The sequence below is a fragment of the Callionymus lyra genome, chromosome 12 (genome assembly GCF_982586985.1).
Source record: "Callionymus lyra chromosome 12, fCalLyr1.hap1.1, whole genome shotgun sequence".
Classification (NCBI taxonomy): domain Eukaryota; kingdom Metazoa; phylum Chordata; class Actinopteri; order Syngnathiformes; family Callionymidae; genus Callionymus; species Callionymus lyra.
This window is the reverse complement of record NC_141829.1, coordinates 4,637,336-4,663,516: the sequence shown is the minus strand read 5'-3', so window position 1 is coordinate 4,663,516 and position 26,181 is coordinate 4,637,336. Positions and strand designations below refer to the sequence as shown.

At 40.2% G+C, this 26,181-nt stretch overlaps 1 protein-coding gene across 1 annotated transcript; it reads left to right on the top strand.

Moving 5' to 3' along the window:
• The first annotated feature begins 17,692 nt into the window (after positions 1-17,692).
• LOC148068035 (indian hedgehog B protein-like) lies at positions 17,693-26,109 on the top strand. Its single transcript, XM_087804258.1, has 4 exons — positions 17,693-18,290; positions 21,286-21,443; positions 23,101-23,204; positions 25,207-26,109. The coding sequence occupies exons 1-4, from the start codon at positions 17,979-17,981 to the stop codon at positions 25,851-25,853; spliced, it is 1,221 nt and encodes a 406-aa protein (XP_087660384.1). The 5' UTR covers positions 17,693-17,978; the 3' UTR covers positions 25,854-26,109.
• The last annotated feature ends 72 nt before the right edge of the window (positions 26,110-26,181 follow it).

Below are 26,181 nucleotides of genomic sequence, written 5' to 3'. Positions count from 1 at the left end.
AGAGCAGCCAGTGAAGAGTTTGAAGGAGAAATGTGAGTTCTTCTACTAGAGCGGCTCAGAATTCTCGCTGCAGAGTTTAGTATGAACTGCAGGCGAGACGATCCTTCTTGTTAAGACATGAAAACAAACTGTTACAATAGTCCAGTCGAGACACAAACGCATGGATTACAAGCTCCAGAAGTTGTGTTTTTATGTATTAAATATATACATCAGCAGGTATTTTAAAAACTTCAGTGAAAGGTTTCGTTCATTGTCATTTTCAGGTCAAAATGATTTTTGATTTATGATGATTGTGTGTGTGTGTGTGTGTGTGTGTGTGTGTGTGTGTGTGTGTGTGTGTGTGTGTGTGTGTGTGTGTGTGTGTGTGTGTGTGTGTGTGTGTGTGTGTGTGTGCTGAGAGCCCTGAGTGCAGCGTCGTTGAAAGTCATCTTGTGTATCAAACGACAAAAGTGTTTCCTTCAAAGCAGCAACTTCTCGCTGCTGAGCGCGATGATGGGAAAGCGAGTGGAAGCTGCTGTGGAATGAGTGGTGAAGGTCTAATTATAGTCCAGAGAATGAGGCTGTTGACGGTGAACGAAGACTTTTCTGGACGGAAGTATTTCCAGTGAAGGCCTGAGGACGTGAGTTTATGGACTCGTGATGGAGACGCTCGTCAGGTTTGATCTCAGCGGACGATAGAATCCACGCTTCTGTCGCTTTCAAGAGGATTTTTGCTCGAACAAACCTGCAAAACTAGTACATTATTGATCGACTTTGGTGCACGTGAGGAAAACTACTGTTAGTTTGAACAAAACAAGAATCAAATAGAAATATCAGATAAGAAATGAATAAATAAAGCAGCTCAGATAGAAAGTTAATAATATACAAAACAATGTATATATATTAATATTATACATTTAGTGTTTCATTTCTTTTATTCTCTGCTGACACCACAAACTGGAGTCAAGCGTCAGACTCTGAGACTCTCCTGGTACATTTATACGTTTGTATATTTTCAACATCAGACTCTTTAGCATCGACACGTGTGTCAGTGAAAGAGTTTCAAGATGGTTTGTTTGAAGATCGTCTTCTCGTCCTTTAACTTTAACTTTTGAACATCTCATAGAAATAGGTTTCATAAATAAAAAGATAAATAAATAGGTTTAATAAATAAATAGATAAATAAATAGGTTTATTAAATTATAGATGAATAAATAAATATATAAATAGGCTTAATAAATAAATAATAAATAAATAAATAGTTTTAATAAATAATAGATGAATAAATAAATATTTTAAATAAATAATAGATCAATGAAAAAACAAATAGGTTTAATAAATAACAGATAAATAAATAGGTTAAATAAATAATAAATTAATAAATAATAGATTAATAAATAAAAAGGTTTCATATATAATAAACAAATAGGTTTAATAAATTATAAATACAAAAAAAAGAAAAAATATTTAATAAATCATTGTTAAATAAATAAATAGGTTTAATAAATAATAGATTAATAAATAAATAGGTTTCATAAATAAATAGATATATAAATAAATAGGTTCCATAAATAAATAAATAGGTTTCATAAATAAATAGATAGGTAAATAAATAGGTTAAATAAATAATAGATAAATAAATAAATATATAAATAGGTTTAATAAATTATAGATACAAAAAAAATAATAATAGGTTTCATAAATAATTTCCTCACAGTAGTTTTACGACATAAACTAATGTTTGTAATATAAATGTGATACAATGTCAGACATAAAATTGATAATACGCAAATAAAAATAACTTACTTACTTACTTACATTTCTCTCACTGTAAATGTAATAATTACCGAATATTACTGTATATTTTTACTCAAACATTCTCTGTCCTCTACACGTCGAAAAAATCTTTGTAAGTAGGTTTAAATAATTGGATGGTGATATGTCAATCAAATCAGATGTGACATCACTTGATTGTTAAAACCTCAATATCTTAATACAACTCGTGACTATGCCTTAAAGGAGGGGTAGGTAACGTTTTTCATCAATATTTTTTATCTCATACGACGTTGCTCAGAAACGTATATAAAACGAATAAAAAGGTATATTTCTCTCGCAGTAAACGCGATAATTCCTCCAGTCACGTAACCACTCGCTCAGAATGGACTTTGTCGACGTTTCTATTGTATCGAACAATAGTTTCCCGAAAACCTCTCCTCGAACAATAAAGCCTGGTGTAATTTCCCATGTTCCTGTTTGACGGCGAGTAAATATTTCTACGCTCGCCCTGCGGTTCCAGAAAATCCAACGGGCCCCGGGTTCTGGCGCTGAAAACAATCCTTCTTGTTTGTTCTATTTCTCGCCTCTCACATAAGTTTATATCAGCAGCTATGTTTGTTTCATTGTCGAGTCTCTTTTATGAGCCGCCGCCTGCACTTCCTCCCGCCTCCACCGTCACGCTGGACTCAATGGTGTCGGTTCTTCCGAGAGGGCCCGGCTCCCTCCCGCCCCCGACCCCAGACAGCTGTCTCACCGCAGCACAGGTCCACGTTGTGAGCTATTAATACGGGCCTACATGCAAACACACTATAAATACTGTGAGGAACACTCGGCTGCAGTATAAATATTTGAGCGTAAACATGTAATGAATTTATTGATATGTATTCCATGCCAGCAGGCTCTGTTTGGAGCCGCAGCGCGGTCAACCAATGTGGTGCCATTGAAGTGGCGTTGAGGGATTGTGGGAACGCATGTTCTGAGTTAGGCTGTTGACCAATCGGTGGAAAAGCTGGAAGCCGCATCACAGAGAGAGCCACTGATCAGTTCCAGTCCTGCCGCCGTCCATCTCTCTTATTTGCTTCTCCTTCTTTTTTTTTTTCTCTTCAGGTCTATCTTTATCTCTCTGAGCCTCATTCTTCTTCTTCTTCTTCTTCTCTCGCTCGTTCACCTGAGCACCACGTTGGAGATGCAGAGACAACGGCGGTCGCCGGACGCCGAAGGCCGCCTCGTTCCTCGGGAAAACCACGCCGGCTAATATTATATTATTACTAGAACTATTTTCCGAAACTATAATCAAGAGACGGCGGCGTAAGCGAAAGTCTGGAGGCGAACACTTCGCAAACCACCTGCTGACACACGCTGACGATAGAGCCCGATCCGTACGAAGTTTTTATTTCATTTATTTATTTGTTGAGGAGTTAGAAATGTTGAGCACCTGAGAAGATGTTTTGTGCGTAAGTGTTTTTATTCCAGCAAAAACTAGTGTTTTCGGTGTGATCTCTTCCAATAAATCTCACTTTGCTGTACTTCATCTCCCTGCGCGCGCACATCTTCTTTTTACTTTCAACCGACCAATCACAGAGACCCGGAGAAAGCTCGTTTCTGATTGGCTGCTTGGTTTCCAACGGCAACAACGTTCCGGGGAAAAGTGTTGCATTCAAGTGTTTCCGAACATCGAAGCGCTAACTTCGGCAAGTCAAAGTGAAAATGTCGAACGAACAATAGTTTGTTTGCTTCTGCCTGTTGTTCATGAAACCAAGCGGCCAATCGGAAACAAGCTTTCTCCCTCGGTCTCTGTGATTGGTCGGCTCATAGCCATAGTACAGCCGTCGCAAAGTGGGCTTAAAGTGACATTTATTGAACGTAAAACAGATTTTTGTTTGTTCAAATCACTTTTATTTAAAACAAAAACTACAAAACGGTCACTTACGCTCAAAACATATTCTCAGGTGCTCAACATTTCCAACCGCGAGCTCAACCAATAGGCACAAATCAAACGCCGTAGATCCGAGATCTCTTGGATTGTGTCGGGAAGTGGATTTTTTTTTTTAAAGCACAACAAGGACCAGAATCGTGTGTATTGTTGCTGCTTGTTTAATCGGGTGTAGCCGCCATCGCTTCCCTTCGATAGGAATCTACAGCGACCCCGATGTTTGTTTCAAGAAAATGCTTCAATGACTCGCTCGACAATAGAGCTTCTGTGTGACGTCGGGTTCAATGAATCCAGTTTAAGACTCGAACCATCGACCGATCATGTGTTTTCTTTAACGAAGTTCCATCTTTTCTCCAGTTTAGTCCGAGTTCATCTCGAGATAACTTTCGACTTATATGTAGACTCAGATAAAACAAGAAGGACTTTTGCATCAAGTCTTCTTAGGGTAGTTTGAACCGACAAAATGCTCAAAGATGTATTATTTCCCATGATGCATTTTTCCTAGCCTAGAATGATGTACAGATTATTTCACCCAGGTGTGTTCCCGGGTCAAACCCGTGGCTTCCACCCACTTAAACATTACTGTGGAACGTGTAGTGATAGAAAAAACATGTTTCAAAAATGATTGGATGTTGACCTGTCAATCATGTGACTCCGCCTCCTCTTCTCACTTCCTGTAAGAGCGACAGAGAGAAAAGTTTAAAGTCAACTCAAGTAAACATGTTTCAACTTTCATCAAACGTGTCATAAGATGGGACGTGATGAGGAATTAAAGGAGGGGTAGGTCAATCCCAAAGTGCTGTCCCCTTTCTTCAGACTCTCCCCTGCAGCTTCCTGGGCTTCCTGCGTCATCACGATCTGTTCAAGTATTCGTTTGAAGGTATTTTATTAGAAATAGTTGAATGTATTCCTTCAATCTCAGGTCAGTAAAAACAGCTGATGAGTTTGATTGACAGGTGACCGTCAAATCGTTTTTGGAGGTTGATCAAAAATGATCGTACGCTGTTTTCCCAGACCTGACATATTGTTTTTTTTAAGAAGTATTGGTTCTCAGTGTAACTTTCCCGAAGCGTACACGGACACAAGATGTTTTCCAGCGTCTGGTTTACTTGTAGTTCACCGTGAAAACTTCAAAGAACAGCAGACAAAAGTACTTTAATATAACTACACAGCATGTGAAAGAAGACACACAAATGATAGAAAAACAACAAATAACACACTAAGAACGTCTAATGTTTTTTGTTGCTGTCCAGGGTGTCCTTCTGTAACTGGGAGAAACTCCATTTGATCATGTTTAGACACTTCCTTGTGCGTCGTAGTATTTGTTTACAGTTGTTAGGTTGTGTTTTATACTTGTGTGTTGAAGTTTAATTTGAGTGATTAAAAATGTTTCGTTATGACTTTTTCAACATGGATTAACTTCAGCTAGCATGTAAGCTAAACAAGCTAGCGTGTTAGCTAAACATTCTAGCGTGTTAGCTAAACAAGCTAGCGTGTTAGCTAAACAAGCTAGCATGTTAGCTAAACAAGCTAACAGTAAATATCAGATGTTATTTTCTTCACAAACAAGCGGATTAACTCGTTATTTTTGTCAACGCGAAGTTAAAAGTTGAGCTAAAAACATTAATAAAAGTATACTAATGTTGCTATGGTGACTTATTTAGACGATAAAGATAAGATAAGATAAGGAACAGAGATTATTGACGTAAACAATTACACAGAGACATGCAATAACAGTTTATGTCAAGAGAAAACCAATGGATTAAGAACAAACAAGTACAAAAAGACAATATCACATTATTTATTTGGTTAATATTTAATTGTCAAGTTGGACCCTGGTCGAGCAGATCCTGGTCCAGGTGTCCACGGAACAGAACGAGGGATGAAAACGCTGATAAAACTGTGAGATAAATCTGAAGCGAGAGCGTAATCCCTCAGATTTATCTCCTTCCCTCTAATAGTTTTGTTGCAGCAGCGCAACTCTTTTTTCTTTCCCATCGACTTCGACGACACCCAGCAATTATCTCCCTCCTCAGCATCACTTCGAGCTCGGCCGGGACAAATTGGAACCCTCTGGAAACCCAAAGGGAACTGATAAGTCCACGGAGATGTGATCATTTTACACGTTTTTTCCCTCAGAAAGAACTTGACGATGTCGGAAGGAAACAGGAAGTGCCGCCGCGACAAGATTCCCCCGTCGTTCCCGCGTCCTGGCGCTCGCTCCCCTGAGGGTCCGTGAGGGTCCGTGAGCGGCACCGACGGCTCAGGGACTTGTTAACCGCTCTCTGGGTTTCCCTTTTGCAATCATGGTGTCACATCCCATCCCGGGGCTCAACCCTCATCTTCTCACCTGTTTTTGTTCTTTGGCTTGTTTGTTTTCCTCCGCCCTCGCCTCACCCCATCCTCCCCTCCTCGCTCCCTCCGCCCGCACCCCAGCTGGCTTGGATTTCCAGTGGTGTAGTAAAATATAAATATAATAAGGACGTTTTTGAGCTGGTGAATCCATTCTGAGCGGAGGAACATCACCACAGAGCCCACAGACGTGGCACCGGTTCAGGAGGGAGGAGAGAACCAACCCCTCGTTTGGACATGAAGGGTTTCAGAGCCGGGAGCGTTATTGTTGGCTCCGGGCACCGGGCCCCTCGGCGGGACTTGTTATTAGGACACTTTAGACAAATTTTCATCCGGGGGTCGATCTTTGACGCTGGGGAAGCCCCCCCCCGGGTCTTCTCCCGTCCTTACGTAACGAATAAACACTCGTCTAAATTTAAGAAGTAGTAATTTTCGGCGGCAGCTGCTACAACACTAATACCGTCTCCATAAATCCTGGTGAGAATTTCACGAGACGGAAAACCTTGTCTACAAAGTGGACGTGGGTTTATAGTCGCGCGCCTGTGGCTACCTGTACGTGAACACAAGCCCTTTTCGACGCGTCCTTGTTAGCGTCGGCGAGCTAGCCCTGGCCCGCTAACCCCCGGGACGCATTTAGCCTGCGTGCCCTCTTTTATATCGTTCTTATTTTCCGAGCGTCTGGCGGATCTCGTCGCTCCAGCTCCGGCCCTTTTGTGCCACTTGCAAAAAAGACAGACTTGGGTTTTTCGTGGTGGTTTTCCCTGGCTGCCATACTGGCCAACCTTCCGCCGAAACGTGTAAAGATCCCGGGACGTCTCCAGAACCGTTCCGTCCGACCGAGTCCCAGACGGCTTTGATATGGAGCCCTTTTGTGTATAAAGAGGTACTTTTAGGTGTTTATTGTGGTCTGGGGTTGGATGCTGGAGTGTGTGGAGGGACAGAAGGAGGAGGAAGAGGGATGGTGGTTTTAGCCACCAGCTGCTGTTACCTTGAGCATAACGTCCTTTAACCCCCATTTACAGCGATCCGCCCGCAGGCCACAAACACGCTAGCTACCGCGGAGAGCAAAACAACCCGAGCTCACTTGTTTACCAGCCATTGTGCCATGTAGTCCCTCTCATGTGGACGACCCATTTCTGGGCCCTGGTTTCTCGGCCACAACTTCCTTAACCTCCAAAAATCTGTATCTCAACATTCCTCGCATCCGACTCCAGCTTCAGGGATGGAGTCCCCGGGATTGCGTGGGTACCGGGCGGGGGAAGCCCCGGGGAAGACCCGGCGCTGCCGAGTCACGATTCAGGAGATGGACCAGGGAAGTGTTCTCGGAAGCCGGCCGTACCCCGTCTCTCGCCGGGTCCTCCCACTTCACTTCCCCCCCCCGAGTCGATCGATGACTCGCCAACATCCGAGTCGATAAGCGAGAGTCGCCTGAGGCGGCGCTAACGACTGGAAGTCGGAGGAAGCTCCGGGGATTGTCGGGATTAGACGGAAAGGCCACCGCGGCCCTTTTTTCTAAGAGTCACTGAAAGATGGATGGATGAAGGGAGGGATGGACGGATGAGAAAATGTGACCACTTCTGAGGCATTGTCGACAGCCGTGCTGAATAGGCAGCACGCCACGCCCGTATTTATGATCTTCAAAGGAAGGATGACATACGCAGTCGCCGCCGCAAAGTACTGATAGTTACCGGAAAACACATGTTTGCGACGCACAAACAGAGAATGTCTCACAGAGAGTGAATACAAATGAGTCGGATCCGCGGCGACACCCGGATGCTACCGACGTGAATCGAGGTGTATGATGGGGGGCGACCAGACGTCCTGGTTAACCCGGGACAAGTCCTCTGGACGAGTGGCTACGTTTGGGAATTTAGAAAATGCTTTTAACTAAGTTAGAGGCGTTTAAAAAAACACTCGACTCGACAAGAAAAACTAAGAACATTCGGCGACGATTCAACAAAAGAGTCTTTCTGGGGATTCAGAATCTGGTCACTATAGTCTAGAGATGTGTCTCAAATCGCACACTTGTGTACTTAAAGTTGGTATTTTTAGTGCGTCTCAATTCTTAGTATGTAAATGTAGTGCTCCATACACACTAAATTGTCACTAAAACACACACAAAACTGAGTATGGATCGATGGACACTTTCTACACTAAACGACTCCATCTTAGTGACGTTGACGTTGTAAACGAAGTTACGTCATTTTCACAATGTGTACAATATATATGTATATATATATATTTATATACTTACAGGTGTATTTTCAGCAGCAGTACGAGGACGACACCTCTTCCCTGCTGATACCGGCGTAAATATCTCGTCAATATTTCTCATATTTCTTGAAACCGAACATGCTGCCAGCAGGTGGCGCTAGTGTTCCTACAGCTGCTTGAAATCATCCTTAAATAGTAGTAGAAGAAGAAGCTTTCGCGTCATTTCCTGTTAGTGTGTAGCAGCAGAGTTTGATTTGAGACATACTATCTGTGGAGGATTAGTTACTAGTTAGTACGTACACTATCCTGATGATACTAACCAGTGCACTAAGAGAAGTATTTGATGGTGCCAACAAGTTTTTATCAGTTATCCGTCAACATGTTCTTTTAATTCTCTCCTTTGGTTCTTTTGTCTTGACTCTCCACTGATACAAGCTAACGCTTGTAGCATCTTAGCTTTTAGCAGTTGCTAACGTTAGCATCATTTCCATCTAGAGAGTCACTAGTTCTGGTTTTCTTGCACTGAATTTTTTATCAAAATTGAAATTTGAATTTTTATTTTAATTCGTCAGATTTCATGCGTTTTTGCATTAATGAATTCAAAGAAAATAGATTAATTTTTTTTTAAAGATTTAATGGAAAACATTTAGATAAAAAAATATTTAAAGTATAAAAATATTAATAAAATTAAAAAAAAATTAATGAAAATGAATGAAATATTAAAAACCTTCAGTGTTAGAAATTCATATTTGAAAGTTTGATAGCACACGTTTAATTCCATCATACGTCACAGACAAATTGCTCACCAGCGCCACCCATTGACCTGTGATTTTGATTTTTACTTCAACGAAACGTCATTTTCGCTCTGACTCTTGGGATAAATATTAACTCACATTTGGTTGTGAAAAAAAAGTCTGTTTAGTTTAAAACCAGCAGCGTTTCTGAACCAGATAAATGTACTACATACAACCTAATCAATACTAATATTTACTAGAACTACGCTTGGGTCAGTTTGACCCTTAGTTAAACACATTTATCAAACGGTCTTTAGCATTGAAGACACAACAAATTCTTTAACTTCGACCTCATGTCTCTGTATAATCTTTGACATCTATAATTTATGTTCCTTTTTCGAAGCTTGCTCTGGTCAACATAAAATCAATATTATTTAAATATTTCAAAAATAAAGTTCTGGCAACAGCTGTTGGTCTTTTATGGTGAAAAAGTCAACTTTAAATGTGGATTTAAATGTAAAGTTTTCAAAATCTTGTTTTCACGGTAAAATATTGCGTTAAGCACTTTTTAAACCAGTAAAATCAACAACATTTGGGTAAACAATGATTACATTTTTTTTAAATATGGAAATATATTGAATTAATAACATTTTTATATTGAAATATGTTGAATTAATCACATTTTTGTATTGAAATATGTTGAATTAAGAACGTTTTTATATGGAATATGTTGAATTAATCACATTTTTATATGGAAATATGTTGAATTAAACAATGTTTTATATGGAAATATGTTGAATTAAGAACTTTTTATATGGAAATATGTTGAATTAATGACATTTTCATATTTAAATATGTTGAATTATTCACATTTTTGTATTGAAATATGTTGAATTAAGAACGTTTTTATATGGAATATGTTGAATTAATCACATTTTTATATGGAAATATGTTGAATTAAACAATGTTTTATATGGAAATATGTTGAATTAAGAACTTTTTATATTGAAATATGTTGAATTAAGAACGTTTTTATATGGAATATGTTGAATTAATCACATTTTTATATGGAAATATGTTGAATTAAACTATGTTTTATATGGAAATATGTTGAATTAAACAATGTTTTATATGGAAATATGTTGAATTAAACAATGTTTTATATGGAAATATGTTGAATTAAGAACTTTTTATATTGAAATATGTTGAATTAATGACATTTTCATATTGAAATATGTTGAATTATTCACATTTTTATATGAAAATATGTTAAATTAATAACATTTTTATATGGAAATATGTTGAATTAAGAACATTTTTATATGGAAATATGTTGAATTAATAACATTTTTATATGGAAATATGTTGAATTAAGAACATTTTTATTTGGAAATATGTTGAATTAAGAACATTTTCATATGGAAATATGTTGAATTAAAAAATATACTGTATATATATGGAAACATGTTGAATTAATCACATTTCTATATAGAAATATGTTGAATTGATCACATTTTTATATTGAAATATGTTGAATTAATAACATTTTTATATGGAAATATGTTGAATTAATAACATTTTTATATGGAAATATGTTGACTTAATAACATTTTTATATAGAAATATGTTGAATTAATAACATTTTTATATGGAAATATGTTGAGTATTATAACATTTTTATATGGTAATATGTTAAATTAAGAACAATTTTATACAGAAATATGTTGAATTAATCACAATTTCTTATGGAAATATGTTAAATTAAGAACATTTTTATATGGAAATATGTTGAATTAATAACCTTTTTATATGGAAATATGTTGAATTAATAACATTTTTATTTGAAAATATGTTTAATTAATCACATTTTATTTGGAGATACTGTATGTTGAATTAATAACATTTTTATATTGAAATATGTTGATTTAATAACATTTTTATATGGAAATATGTTAAATTAAGAACAGTTTTATACAGAAATATGTTGAATTAATCACAATTTCATATGGAAATATGTTAAATTAAGAACAGTTTTTTATGGAAATATGTTGAATTAAATACATTTTATTTGGAAATATGTTGAATATTTGAACATATTTGAACATGTTAAACCGCTTGAATACATTGTTTTACTGTAAATGACAAAAGTTTTACGATAATGCGACAATTTTTGAACCATGTCGGAAGGTATTCAACCGTAAGAACTAAACATCGACATGAAGATTAAAAAAGTGTCTCTTCTTCTGTGACACGGCGTAAGCGACGCTTGTCAGTCGCCCCCTAGAGGTCGTCAAAGGTGCTGACGGCACCACGCGTCGCATCCGTTCGGAAAAGTCCTAATGAAGCGACAAAAGTGTCAGTTGTTGACGTTCTATTTCCGCGCAGAAGGTAAACAGGGCTGAGAGGCGGGTGTTTGCCGAGCGTGAATCTCTCTCTTTGCCGAGCTCTGTTCCGCCCGGAGACTTGAAAAGCCGCGGTGCGGCAGAAATACTTTACGGTGTTTACGCACACAAATAATAAAACGTAAATTGTGCGACTGCTGTAGCCTTGTACAGTTCGGCTCATTGAAAAGAGGCTAACAGGGCCGAGACCGCGGCTCTCTGAGGGCAAATATTTGAAGAGCTAATTTGGAGGGGCCCCGGGGTCGCTTGTGTTACACGTGTGTGTGAGAGTGTGTGTGTGTGAGTGTGTGTGTGAGTGTGTGTGTGTATCTGGAGCCAGAGGCAGCCAGACAGCACAGGTCGTTAATTTGTGCGTTTAATAAAAGTGACACCCCATAACTGATGCCGATGATTAATTGGGGGCCGAGGGTCGGGGGCCGGCGACGGCGTTTAAAGGGTTCCGAGCGAAGGAAGTTCACGCCGTCGCTCCGGAGGTCACGGGAGCAAACCATCGTCGGGAACGACATCATCCTTCGGTCGAGGACCGAGCTGTTGGTTCATCAGATCCTAATTGATCTTTGATTGACAGCGTCTGATGAGTTATTCATGCAGGGGTCTGGGGGGGAACTAGCGCCACCTACTGTCCAGTTAAACACTCGCAGCCATATTTCAAATGCTAAAAAAGGGATCACATATATAGATCCGGGGTTTCAAACTTAAGGGGCGAAAATCTTTGAGCAATTTTAGCCAAATAATCTTTGACCTTCAACAACTATTTTTACTTTGTTCTCAGTATAATTACATTTATTTTAAACATGAATTAACTTGAATCTGCTATAGATCAATTAATGAAGGGAAAATTAAATTTTAATATGGGTGAAAATTATGAGTTTCGTGCTGTGAACGTTGTTATTTATGAAGATAAAATAATTACATTTATAAGAAAATAGGGCGATAAAATAATTGAAATTATGAAAAATAACATCAATATTTAATGTAAAAACACTTTTTTTTTACTTTTCATTTTGAGGTTTTTCAACAATTCATGACCGGGTGAAAAACCAAAAGCCAGAGTTGAACATTTAAAAACCTTTAAGAACAACCTTAAACTATTGCAATGCATTATGGGACTTTAGTATTGTTTTGTATCTTCCCCTTGAAGAAACAAAGAGAGAAACAAAAGTGTAATAATATCAGATTTTCAATCATTTTCTTCCACTTAATCCCTTTTGGGGGTCGCGGGGAGACTGGAGTCTATCCCAGTATCATCAGGCCAGAGGCAGGGGACACCCTGGACAGGATGCCAGTCTGTCTCAGGGCTTTCACTGGAACAAATGTTAAAAAGACAAACATTATAATGACATTCATTCAAAATTAAATTCTACGATGATTCAAATTCATTCTGAACTTTATTTTAGTTGCTTCTCTTTAACTCTTTTTTTTAACCCTTTTGTTGTCTTGGGGTCAAGGGTCAACGACCTCCAGCACTGCTTATGTTTACAAACATGTTAACGGAGAAAACAAAACAGAGACTCATTTTACTTTATTTATTTTTCAACACATCAGACGTGATTTGACTTCACTTCTTCTTTCAGAGGAAATCAGAGTTTTGAACAATTGCTTCATGTTTTGTTAAAAAGTCATTTAAATATTCATGAAGTTTTGGTTCAAACTAACATCGACATCCTGAACATTTATACACTTGTTATTGTGAAACGATAGACGAGCGAAAAGTCGTAAATCAAGCTAAAGATGATAAAATAAATATTTGAATTTTTAAATATAATTTTTTTGAATATTTTTATATTTTATACTGTATAACCTTTTCTGTCATAAAAGTACTTTTATATATTCACTTAAAGATCAACTACTGATCAACTCTGGTGTCATGTAGTAAATGTTCTTCAAGACGCAGTAACTTCTCATCATGACCATGTTTTACACTTTATTACTTTATAAAGTTGCTCTGAAATCTGGGCGAACGAGAGGTTACAAGAGTCCATTATGATGTAATAATGGCTTCACTCCTCCAGCTGTAATCACACTTTTTTTTATAGTCCCTTGGAGGTGGAGACTTCCAGAATTGCTGACGCGTGGTGACAAACATCCATGCTCGACCAATCACAGTAGAGTAGGCGTGGTTATGGTCAACAAGATTTCATCTCCAGAAAAACAAAGTGTTTTCAGTGGGCGGAGCTTAAGATCATTTTCTAATATTTCAATGAAAAGATAGTTTTGTACAAAAACACTGATGATACAATAGAGCCACACATCACAACAACACACACACACTGATGATACAATAGAGTCACACATCACAACAACACACACACACTGATGATACAATAGAGCCACACATCACAACAACACACACACACTGATGATACAATAGAGCCACACATCACAACAACACACACACACTGATGATACAATAGATTCACACATCACAACAACACACACAAACTGATGATACAATAGAGTCACACATCACAACAACAACACACACACTGATGATACAATAGAGTCACACATCACAACAACACACACACACTGATGATACAATAGAGGCACACATCACAACAACACACACACACTGATGATACAATAGAGTCACACATAACAACAACACACACACTGATGATAAAATAGAGTCACACATTACAATAACACACACACACACACACACACACTGATGATACAATAGAGTCACACATCACAACAACAACACACACACTGATGATACAATAGAGTCACACATCACAACAACACACGCACACACACACTGATGATACAATAGAGTCACACATCACAACAACACACGCACACACACACTGATGATACAATAGAGTCACACATCACAACAACACACACTGATGATACAATAGAGTCACACATCACAACAACACACACTGATGATACAATAGAGTCACACATCACAACAACACACACACTGATGATACAATAGAGTCACACATCACAACAACACACACACTGATGATACAATAGAGTCACACATCACAACAACACACGGACACTGAGGATACAATAGAGTCACACATCACAACAACACACGGACACTGATGATACAATAGAGTCACACATCACAACAACACACACACACTAATGGTACAATAGAGTCACACATCACAACAACACACACACACTGGTGATACAATAGAGTCACACATCACAACAACACACACACTGATGATACAATAGAGTCACACATCACAACAACACACACATTGATGATAGAATAGAGTCGCACATCACAACAACACACACACACTGATGATACAATAGAGTCACACATCACAACAACACACACACACTGATGATACAATAGAGTCACACATCACAACAACACACACACTGATGATACAATAGAGTCACACATCACAACAACACACGGACACTGATGATACAATAGAGTCACACATCACAACAACAACACACACACTGGTGATACAATAGAGTCACACATCACAACAACACACACACTGATGATACAATAGAGTCACACATCACAACAACACACACATTGATGATACAATAGAGTCACACATCACAACAACACACACACACTGATGATACAATAGAGTCACACATCACAACAACACACACACACACTGATGATACAATAGAGTCACACATCACAACAACACACACACACACTGATGATACAATAGAGTCACACATCAAAACAACACACGGACACTGATGATAGAATAGAGTCACACATCACAACAACACACACACACTGATGATACAATAGAGTCACACATCACAACAACACACACACACTGATGATACAATAGAGTCACACATCACAACAACAACACACACACTGATGATACAATAGAGTCACACATCACAACAACACACGGACACTGAGGATACAATAGAGTCACACATCACAACAACACACGGACACTGATGATACAATAGAGTCACACATCACAACAACACACACACTGATGGTACAATAGAGTCACACATCACAACAACACACACACACTGGTGATACAATAGAGTCACACATCACAACAACACACACACACACTGATGATACAATAGAGTGACACATCACAACAACACACACACTGATGATACAATAGAGTAACACATCACAACAACACACGGACACTGAGGATACAACAGAGTCACACATCCCAACAACACACGGACACTGATGATACAATAGAGTCACACATCACAACAACACACGGACACTGATGATACAATAGAGTCACACATCACAACAACACACGGACACTGAGGATACAACAGAGTCACACATCACAACAACACACGGACACTGAGGATACAATAGAGTCACACATCACAACAACACACGGACACTGATGATACAATAGAGTCACACATCACAACAACACACACACACTAATGGTACAATAGAGTCACACATCACAACAACACACACACACACTGATGATACAATAGAGTCACACATCACAACAACACACACATTGATGATAGAATAGAGTCACACATCACAACAACACACACACACTGATGATACAATAGAGTCACACATCACAACAACACACACACACTGATGATACAATAGAGTCACACATCACAACAACACACACACTGATGATACAATAGAGTCACACATCACAACAACACACGGACACTGAGGATACAACAGAGTCACACATCACAACAACACACGGACACTGATGATACAATAGAGTCACACATCACAACAACACACGGACACTGAGGATACAATAGAGTCACACATCACAACAACACACGGACACTGATGATACAATAGAGTCACACATCACAACAACACACACACACTAATGGTACAATAGAGTCACACATCACAACAACACACACACACTGGTGATACAATAGAGTCACACATCACAACAACACACACACTGATGATACAATAGAGTCACACATCACAACAACACACACATTGATGATACAATAGAGTCACACATCACAACAACACACACACACACTGATGATACAATAGAGTCACACATCACAACAACACAAACACACACTGATGATACAATAGAGTCACACATCACAACAACACACACACACACTGATGATACAATAGAGTCACACATCACAACAACAACACACACACTGATGATACAATAGAGCCACACATCACAACAACACACACACTGATGATAGAATAGAGTCACACATCACAACAACAACACACACACACTGATGATACAATAGAGTCACACATCACAACAACAACACACACACTGATGATACAATAGAGTCACACATCACAACAACACACACACTGATGATACAATAGAGTCACGCATCACAACAACACACAGACACTGATGACACAACAGAGTCACACATCACAACAACAAACACACTCTGATGATACAATAGAGTCACACATCACAACAACACACACACTGATGATACAATAGAGTCACACGTCACAACAACACACACACTCTGATGATACAATAGAGTCACACATCACAACAACACACACTGATGATACAATAGAGTCACACATCACAACAACACACACACTCTGATGATACAATAGAGTCACACATCACAACAACACACACACACTGATGATACAATAGGGTCACACATCACAACAACAACACACACACTGATGATACAATAGAGTCACACATCACAACAACACACACACACTGATGATACAATATAGTCACACATCACAACAGCAACACACACACTGATGATACAATAGAGTCACACATCACAACAACACACACACACTGATGATACAATAGAGTCACACATCACAACAACACACACACTGATGATACAATAGAGTCACACATCACAACAACACACACACTCTGATGATACAATAGAGTCACACATCACAACAACACACACACACACACACACTTTATTTGAACTATTTTTGATGTGTAATAAACACAAAAAGTAACACAAACCTTGTATTTAAAGCCTAGTTGTAAATAACAAAATACATTTTCTACACGATCTTCTCCTCACAGGGGCCACATTAACACAGTCCAAGGGGCCGCACGTGGGCCCGGGGCCGCCACAGGCGTGCTGTCGAGCGAACCCGCGAACCCACCTCACCTGGGCCCCCGTCGCGTCCAGCTCCGGCCCTGCAGCGACTTAAAAATTAACATGTTGCCGCAGGGATGTGGAGAAGGGGCGGAGGGTGGCAGAGCAGGGCCGCGGGAGGAGGGCACCACTGCCAGGGTGCGGTCTGGACTGGCAGTCCCGGATCAGTCTGGAGCGGCCGCGCGGACGAGATGTTGTGAGAGGAACCAGAGGAGCCAGAGGAGCCAGCACTCGAGAGAGCAGTCCCTCCCTCTCTCTCCTCCCTCGCCTCGACTTTGAACCTGTTTGTTTAAAATCCTCGGACTTTACGAGCAGATCCTGGAACTTTGTCAGCAGCGGGGGGTCCCTGGTGCGAGTCCCGCTCATGCGTCCCTGCCGAGGAGCCCCACACGCGCAACCTTGAGTTGTTGTGTCGCCGCCATGGAGCCGCGGACTGACCCGGACCGGTTCTGAAGAAGATCTGTCTCCCCTGCCGGGAGAGTGTGCGCCCTCCTCACCCCCGGGGCGATGCGGGTCTCCTTCCTCGCCCTCGCCTCGCTGTGGTCCTCGGTCCTCCTCCTCCTCCTCCTCGCACCTGCCTCGGAGGGCTGCGGGCCGGGGAGGGGGTACGGCAAGAGGCGGCTCCCCAAGAAGCTGATCCCGCTGCCCTACCGGCAGTTCAGCCCCAACGTGGCCGAGAAGACCCTCGGCGCGAGCGGGCGCCCCGAGGGCAAGATCACGCGCAACTCGGAGCGCTTCAAGGAGCTGACCCCCAACTACAACACTGACATCATCTTCAAGGATGAGGAGGACACTGGCGCGGACCGGCTCATGACCCAGGTGAGCGTCTGTGATCCGGATCACTGGAGCCGTGTTTGCGCTCAGTTCAATGTTTAAACCACACATTGATTCCATCGACGCGCTTTTTTTTTGGGGAAACTTTCTGTGTTTCTGAACCATTCGTGACCCGTTGACTTACGTAAGTGTCGTAAACTCTCTTTAAACTGACACTTGAAATAACACTTAACCAGGTTTAATTCTGGCTTTCTTTTGAAAAGTAACCATGAGCGCAGGGTTTTTGTTTTCGTCACCTTGAAGAGGAGATTAACTCGTTTTAAGGTTTTGTCTTTCTCCTGCTGAACTCCTGGACTAAACATTTGAATTATCTTGTTCCGACTAGACGAACCTGAACGTACTTCAAACAGTTAAATAAACCTCAATATATGTATATTTTTAAATAAAACTCACCAAACTAACATTTTTAACTTGATACTTGACCCTTAAATGTCAAATAAATATTTTTATTAACTTAAATAAATCAGTTACAATGAACAGAACCACACGTTAAATAGTTATAATAAAGTATTGTTTCCGGGGAAAAGTATTGATACTTTTGAACATGAGTATCTGGACACAAAAAGTTTTATTTTGATACCTTTTTGAGTTTAAATACTTTTTTAAAAACCCCAATTAAAGTATGTTTCCTGGATTAAGTCAATACAGTTTAAGATGTGAATTCAAATGTTCAGGAACTAACATGACCTTCTTAGTCAAGACCAAAGGTTCAGGGCTCAGGATCAAGTCCGAGGTCAAGACCGAGACTCTTATCTGACGTTCAGGGGTCAAGACTAGACCAGTATTTGTTTTTACTTGTATCAGTTCATCACAAAGTTATACATCAGTACTTGTTCATGGTCAAAAATACCCAGAATAACACTAACTAACAGAGTACTAACTTCAGTCTAGGATTAAGACAAGACTAGTCTTAGTTAAGACACGTGAGGGTCAGTGGGTTAGGATTAGACTAGTTATAGTTGATAAAGTTCAAGGAGTGAATTCTAATCTTTGAAGGATCAGGAACAAACTAACCCAACATTCTTGGTTAAGAAGTTCAGGGCTCGGGACCAAGTCTGAGGTCAAGACCGAGACTCTTATCTGACACTCGGGGGTCAAGACTAGACCAGGACTGTTTGTGTGTTTGAAGGTCAATTCAAGATTCTTTCATGGTCACGATCTGAGGAGAAACGGATCCAGATTAGGACTTAAAATAGTCCAAATACCAGATTAGAGACTTCAGGTGTAGGTTAAGACTAGACTAGTGTTGGTTCAGAAGACCTTTGCAGTGAAGACCAGGACACTTGGGGGTCAGTCTGACCCACACCAGGACTAGTCCGGACTAAAACTTCAGCTTCCAAGACGAGACCAGGACACAGAAGGTTCTAGAACCGTTGATTCTTTTATGAGTCATGACTCAGACCAGGAAGACTTCGAGAGACTCGGACTCAGACCTGACCCGGGAACCAAAGAACCAGAGCCCAAAGAGCCACAAACATCTGCCCGAGTAAAAAAAAAAAAGCCACTTATGTGAGACTTTGATGTTTGTTTCTAACCAGTTCATGGTCACGAGAAGAAAATACCTCAAAGTTAATCTCAAGTATCACAGTTTATAACTGTTGAGGCTCAAGGTCGGACGAGTCCGTGAAAGACTGAGACTCGTTTATGGATCTGGTTTTGTTTTTCATCTGGAAGATCCAGCGCGAGCAGAACTTTTATCTCGCAGGACTTTAGCGTTTTTTAAGAGGAAAGAACTTGTGTCACGGATTTAACTTCAAGAACAGAAACAACAACACGACAATAAATGTCTTCGGGGTCAGGGGTCATCGTACAAGGGGCCAAAATCTAGGTCAGGGGTCAAACCAAATGTATATTAAGTAAACAGGAAGTATTTTGAATTCTTCTTTACATGAAATACCTTTTACTTTGATCTCAGCTTCAGTCGTTGACGTTGATCATTTCTGTCCTTTAGCTCAGCTCTATCACTTTTTATGACATTGAATTTCAGAACCAGAATTTATCAAAAATGTTGCCAATCTTTGAAATTGAGGTGATTTGATCGAGGGAAACGTTAAAGAGTTCAAGTAGTTCATTGATCGAGTAGTTTATTGATCCTGAGGGAAGTTCTACCTTACCTTACCTTACCTTAGTTAGCATGTGTTAGCTCAACGACATTAGCATCAACAGATGTAAACACCTGTGAAGAGCAGGTTCTTCTCCTTCCTGATCCTTCCTGAACCTTCATGTCCTTCATGTCGTTCCTGATCCTTCATGTCGTTCATGTCGTTCATGTCCTTCATGTCGTTCATGATCCTTCATGTCCTTCATGTCCTTCATGTCCTTCATGTCCTTCATGTCCTTCATGTCCTTCATGTCCTTCATGTCCTTCATGTCCTTCATGTCCTCCATGTCGTTCATGTCCTTCATGTCCTTCATGTCCTTCATGTCCTTCATGTCGTTCCTGATCCTTCATGTCCTTCATGTCCTTCATGTCCTTCATGTCCTTCATGTCGTTCCTGATCCTTCATGTCATTCATGTCCTTCATGTCCTTCATGTCCTTCATGTCCTCCATGTCGTTCATGTCGTTCATGTCGTTCATGTCCTTCATGTCCTTCATGTCCTTCATGTCCTCCATGTCCTTCATGTCCTTCATGTCCTTAATGTCCTTCATGTCCTTCATGTCCTTAATGTCTTTCATGTCCTCCATGTCCTTCATGTCCTCCATGTCGTTCATGTCGTTCATGTCATTCATGTCGTTCATGTCGTTCATGTCCTTCATGTCCTTCATGTCCTTAATGTCCTTCATGTCCTTCATGTCCTTAATGTCTTTCATGCCCTTCATGTCCTTCATGTCCTTAATGTCTTTCATGTCCTTAATGTCCTTCATGTCCTTCATGTCCTTCATGTCGTTCATGTCCTCCATGTCCTTCATGTCCTTAATGTCCTTCATGTCCTCCGTGTCCTTCCTGATCCTTCATGTCCTTCATGTCGTCTCCTCAGCGATGCAAAGACAAGCTCAACTCTCTGGCCATCTCCGTCATGAACATGTGGCCCGGGGTGAAGCTGAGGGTCACCGAGGGTTGGGACGAGGACGGACATCATTCCGCCGACTCGCTGCACTATGAGGGACGAGCGGTCGACATCACCACCTCCGACAGGTGAGCACGCCGCTGACGAGTTTCACTGACGGTTTTTACAATGTTTATTTAATTACAAAGTCTGGTGTTTCAGTTGCTGCGATACAAGATTTATTTACAAACAACAAATACATTTTCTCTCATCAATTAATGTTTTGTGGCAAAATAGTTTTTCTCAATGTGTCGTATTAGCTCATAAATATACTTCAATTTACACTGCATTACTTTATTTGTGTGTCGTATAAAAATGTATTATTTTTTAATGATTGAAACATATTTGGCAGATGATTTTGTTTCTACTTAAAAATTCTGTGTGAAAAACAACCTGATTCTTGATAAATAAACTTGCTAGCTAACTAATTAGCTTAGCATTTCTACTTCCTGTTTTAGATTTCTGATTTAGCGCTGAGATGAAAGACATCGTAACTATTGACGGAAAATATCCTGAAACTGTTAAGAAACGAATCAATAAAGTTTTGAATTGTTGAACCTAAAATATAGCTTTGATGCTAGTTCCATGCTAGTTGTAGGTTAGCTTAGCTTGCTCAGACACTTCTAGCTGAGAAAAAGGATTGAAATAAAAAAAGTATTTAACAAAAATTCGATAATATGGATAAATATGGTCGACGTCAGATCAAATGTTTTTCTTATTGTCTTACAATACTCTGACACTGTTATATAAACATTTCAATAAAGTTCTCATTTTTCTTTTTACGTCATAGATAGCTTTAATACTAGTTTCCTGCTAATTATAGGTTAGCTCTTTAGCTTTCTTTCTTTTCACATAAATGTAGATTTTCCAATGATTAGTTATTAGCTTAGCTCGCCGACACTTCTTAATGAAAAAAAGGATTGAAATAAAAAGTATTTTGACAAAAACACTTGTTAATACGATAATATGGATAAAAACAGTTGATGTCAGTACTCTGTCCTCATGAGGTGTTTTTGTTTTTCTGTTACAATATACTGTTAATAGGAACAAATGATAGCTATAATGCTAGTTTCATGCTAATTGTAGGTCAGCTTTTTAGCTTTTACACTTCTAGATGAGATAAAGGATTGAAATAAAAATGTAAAAAATTTGATAATATGGATAAAAATGGTTGAGGTCAGTACAGATGTTTTTGTTTTTGTGTTAAATACTACGAAACTGTTTGGAGAAACAAATAAATACAGCTCTCATTGTTATTTGTATGTTTTATATAGCTTTAATGCTAGTTGTCGGTTAGTTTTTTTCACATACAGGTAGATTTTCCCGAAGATTAGCTATTAGCTTAGCTTCCCAACAATTCTAAATGAGAAAAAGGATTGAAATAAAAAACTATTCACCAAAAATTCGATAATATGGATAGAAATGGTTGAGGTCAGTTCAGATGTTTTTGTTTTTGTGTTAAGTACTACGAAACAAAAAAAATAAAGTTCTTATTGGTATTTTTATGTTTTATATAGCTTTAATACTAGTTGTCGGTTAGCTTTTTTTTCACATACAGGTAGATATCCCCGAAGATTAGCTATTAGCTTAGCTTCCCGACACTTGTAAATGACAAAAAGGATTGAAATAAAAAAGTATTTTGACAAAAGCAACTGTTCGTTTGATAACACGGTTGAAGTCGCTGTGTCGTCCTCATGAGATGTTTAGTGTATGTTGCTCTGAATCTGAAACGTTTGTGCTCCGCAGGGACAAGAGCAAGTACGCCATGCTAGCTCGGCTAGCGGTGGAAGCCGGGTTCGACTGGGTCAACTACGAGTCTCAGGCCCACATTCACTGTAGCGTCAAGTCAGGTGAGTCACGAGTGTGTTTGGATTTTACAAGTGTTTTCGGAGGTGTGTGTGTGTGAGTGTGTGTCCTATGGGAGGCAATCAGAGCCACTAGTGCACCTGCGCTTCGACAACTAAAGTTGCTCTGAAGTGAAGACGAATGAGTTACAGAAGTGAATCATAGCCCAAGACATTTTTTGAGAAGCTGGTCCGACGGCACCGGTTATCGAAGCCGAACGTCTGGGCAGGTTAGTCGGCTGTAAGATGATTAACTCTCTCTTTGTTTTGCTGTTGCTTTTCCTTGGGCCAGTTTCTCTGGGATCTCTTATCTGCGTCTTATCACCTCGCGGTCATGGACCTCCTTCTCGTGCTCGTGGACTCACACCTTCAGCAAATATTTGGCCGCTTTAAGACCCACTTAAGACGTGTTTTTATTTGTCTCGTCCACGATACCGAGTGCATTTCTTTCCTCCTCGTTTCCTCGTGTCGCCGACGTCGTGGCCTTTTTTCTCGCGGATCCACGTGATCTCAACTCTGAGCAGGAATGTCTTCCCGACATAAGTGTGTGTACTTTCCTGCGTCTCTGACCCCGGGTCGTGCTCAGACTGCGCTGATACAATCAGCTGGTTATCCATTAGCTCCGGTGACTACCTCTTCTTGTCACCTCGTCTCACCACGTCTTAAAGACACAGTGTCGCTCCCGCCCCGTGACCCCGAAAACAATCCATTCACAAATGTATGTTTTTATCATCGTTTACGTAAAATAAAATACTACTTCTCTACAAATATAAATGACTTACTTACTGACTAAAATTTATTTGAACATTCTATGACTATTTTTGTTATAGAAAGCAATAGCAGCGCTGGTTAGCATGTAGCTAGCAACTATCAGTGCACTATCAATAGGTAAAAGTGCACACAATTATTGTTGCTGGGTAGACATAGTAGTACAGGTGTTAGCAATAGCAAAAGAGCCGCGACTAGGAGGAATACTTTGCTAAGCTAATGGCTAAGACTAGCTGGATCTCATCATGTACTCAACAACAAAATTAAAATGTGTAAACTAATATATACTACAAGCTTTTTTTTTACTGTGACTTATAATGTTTAATTCCTGTTAATATTAGCATGCTAGCCCCACATACGCTAGCTCATAGCCACTTGCTATGAAACAGTTGTACAGACAGACTGAATTCATTTGTTTATTTACCTTCTAAGAATTTTTTTTTTAAGTTTTATTTTATTCTATTTTAGTCTTATTGGATCGTAGAGCTAACAATACAAACACATCCGGAAGAAGCTAACTTAGCATCTACTTAGCTTACTTAGCTACCTAATGTTTTCATTGCTACTATCAAATGCTAACATATAATAACTATAAATTTACCTTAAAACTAATTCCTGTAAATAATAGCATGCTATACATGACACTATGCTAGCCTAACGACAGTTATTGTTATGTTGATAAAAAAAATGTTAACAGACAAAGACTAACAAGAAGCTAACCTAGCATCTACTTCGCTACTCACATCAACATTTTCTGTACTGTATCTAATGCTAAGGTAGCATCATTTAGCATTAGCATTTAGACAATTGTTGTTTTTAACCATCTTGTAACTTCCTCTGTTATGAAAAGATTTTTGAAATAACTTTTTGATTTTGAGTAAATGTGTTGAACCGTTTAATTGATTTAAAGACGACTCATTGTTTGATTGTTTATAATATAATTGAATTTAAAACAAAATAAAACAATGGCTTCCGCCATTTTGTTTTTCTTAAGCAAACGACTCTGACGTACAAAACTGACAGTTCTGCGAGAATTACGATAGTTTCAGCGACTTGTTGAAAAACGAGTCAAGGTCCTCCACGAGTCTTTTACGACCGACACCACAAGAACGAGGAAAGATCGCCGCGGTCACATGGTAAACACACTCGCCCTGATCCTCGCAGATAAAGTCGTGTCAAAGTCTCTCTGGTTATCAGTGAGTCACGGCGGGTTTTCAAACGTGGATCTTTGTGTCCGCAGAGAACTCGGTGGCCGCCAAGACCGGAGGCTGTTTCCCTGGCGACGCCCGGGTGACCCTGGAGGACGGGGCGTCGCGGCGGATGAGCGAGCTGCGACCGGGCAACCGCGTCCTGGCGACGGACGGCGACGGCTCGCCTCTCTACAGCGCCGTCCTCTCCTTCCTGGACCGCCGGCCCAACGCCACCAAAACCTTCAGCGTCATCTCCACCGACGCCGGACTTAACCTCACCGTCACGCCGGCGCACCTGCTGTTCGTGGCGGACTGCGCCGCTGGACTCGGCGCCGGGCTCAGGACGGTTTTCGCCGGCGAGGTCCGGCCCGGACAGTGCGTCCTGACGCCGCGCGGGAACGGGTCGACGCTCGCCGCCGTGACTCTGGTGGGGGAGCGGACGAGCGCCGGGCTGTACGCCCCGCTGACCCAGCACGGGTCGATCGTGGTCGACAACGTTCTGGCGTCTTGCTACGCCGCCGTGGACAGTCACAGTTTATCCCACTGGGTCCTGGCCCCGCTGCGGTTCTTCTACAGCCTGATGGGACCTTCAGAACCGCAGAGCGACGGGCTGCACTGGTACCCCAGGTTGCTGCAGAGACTCGGGGAGACGCTGCTGGACGCGAGACACTTCCATCCTCTCGGCATCGAGCACTGAGACTCGTGGCTTTCATTCCAGCAACAGACTCTAGAAGTGAGATGTTGCCTCAAACATCATCCATCCGTCAAATATAGTGATGTGTCGACGAGGCTTCATGAAACACATGATGATGTATCACGATACAGTGTCTACATTTTCTAAGGCCACTAGATGTCGCTCTCTGTTTTCTAATCTCTGATCTACTAGTTCAGTGAAACCTGGTATCATCCTCAAAATGAAGACACTGTATTGTGATACCTCAGCAGCTGTTTCACGATACAGTCTTCATTTTGAAAGACCAGTAGAGACGTCTCTCTGCTCCATAACCTTTGATCTACTACTTAGA

Excerpts from the sequence above, each read along its gene's own strand:
- LOC148068035 (XM_087804258.1), top strand. The coding sequence starts at position 17,979 with ATGCGGGTCTCCTTCCTCGCCCTCGCCTCGCTGTGGTCCTCGGTCCTC. Across the intron at positions 21,444-23,100 it reads GACATCACCACCTCCGACAG|GGACAAGAGCAAGTACGCCA; the intron begins GTGAGCACGCCG and ends TGTGCTCCGCAG. Across the intron at positions 23,205-25,206 it reads TCACTGTAGCGTCAAGTCAG|AGAACTCGGTGGCCGCCAAG; the intron begins GTGAGTCACGAG and ends TTGTGTCCGCAG.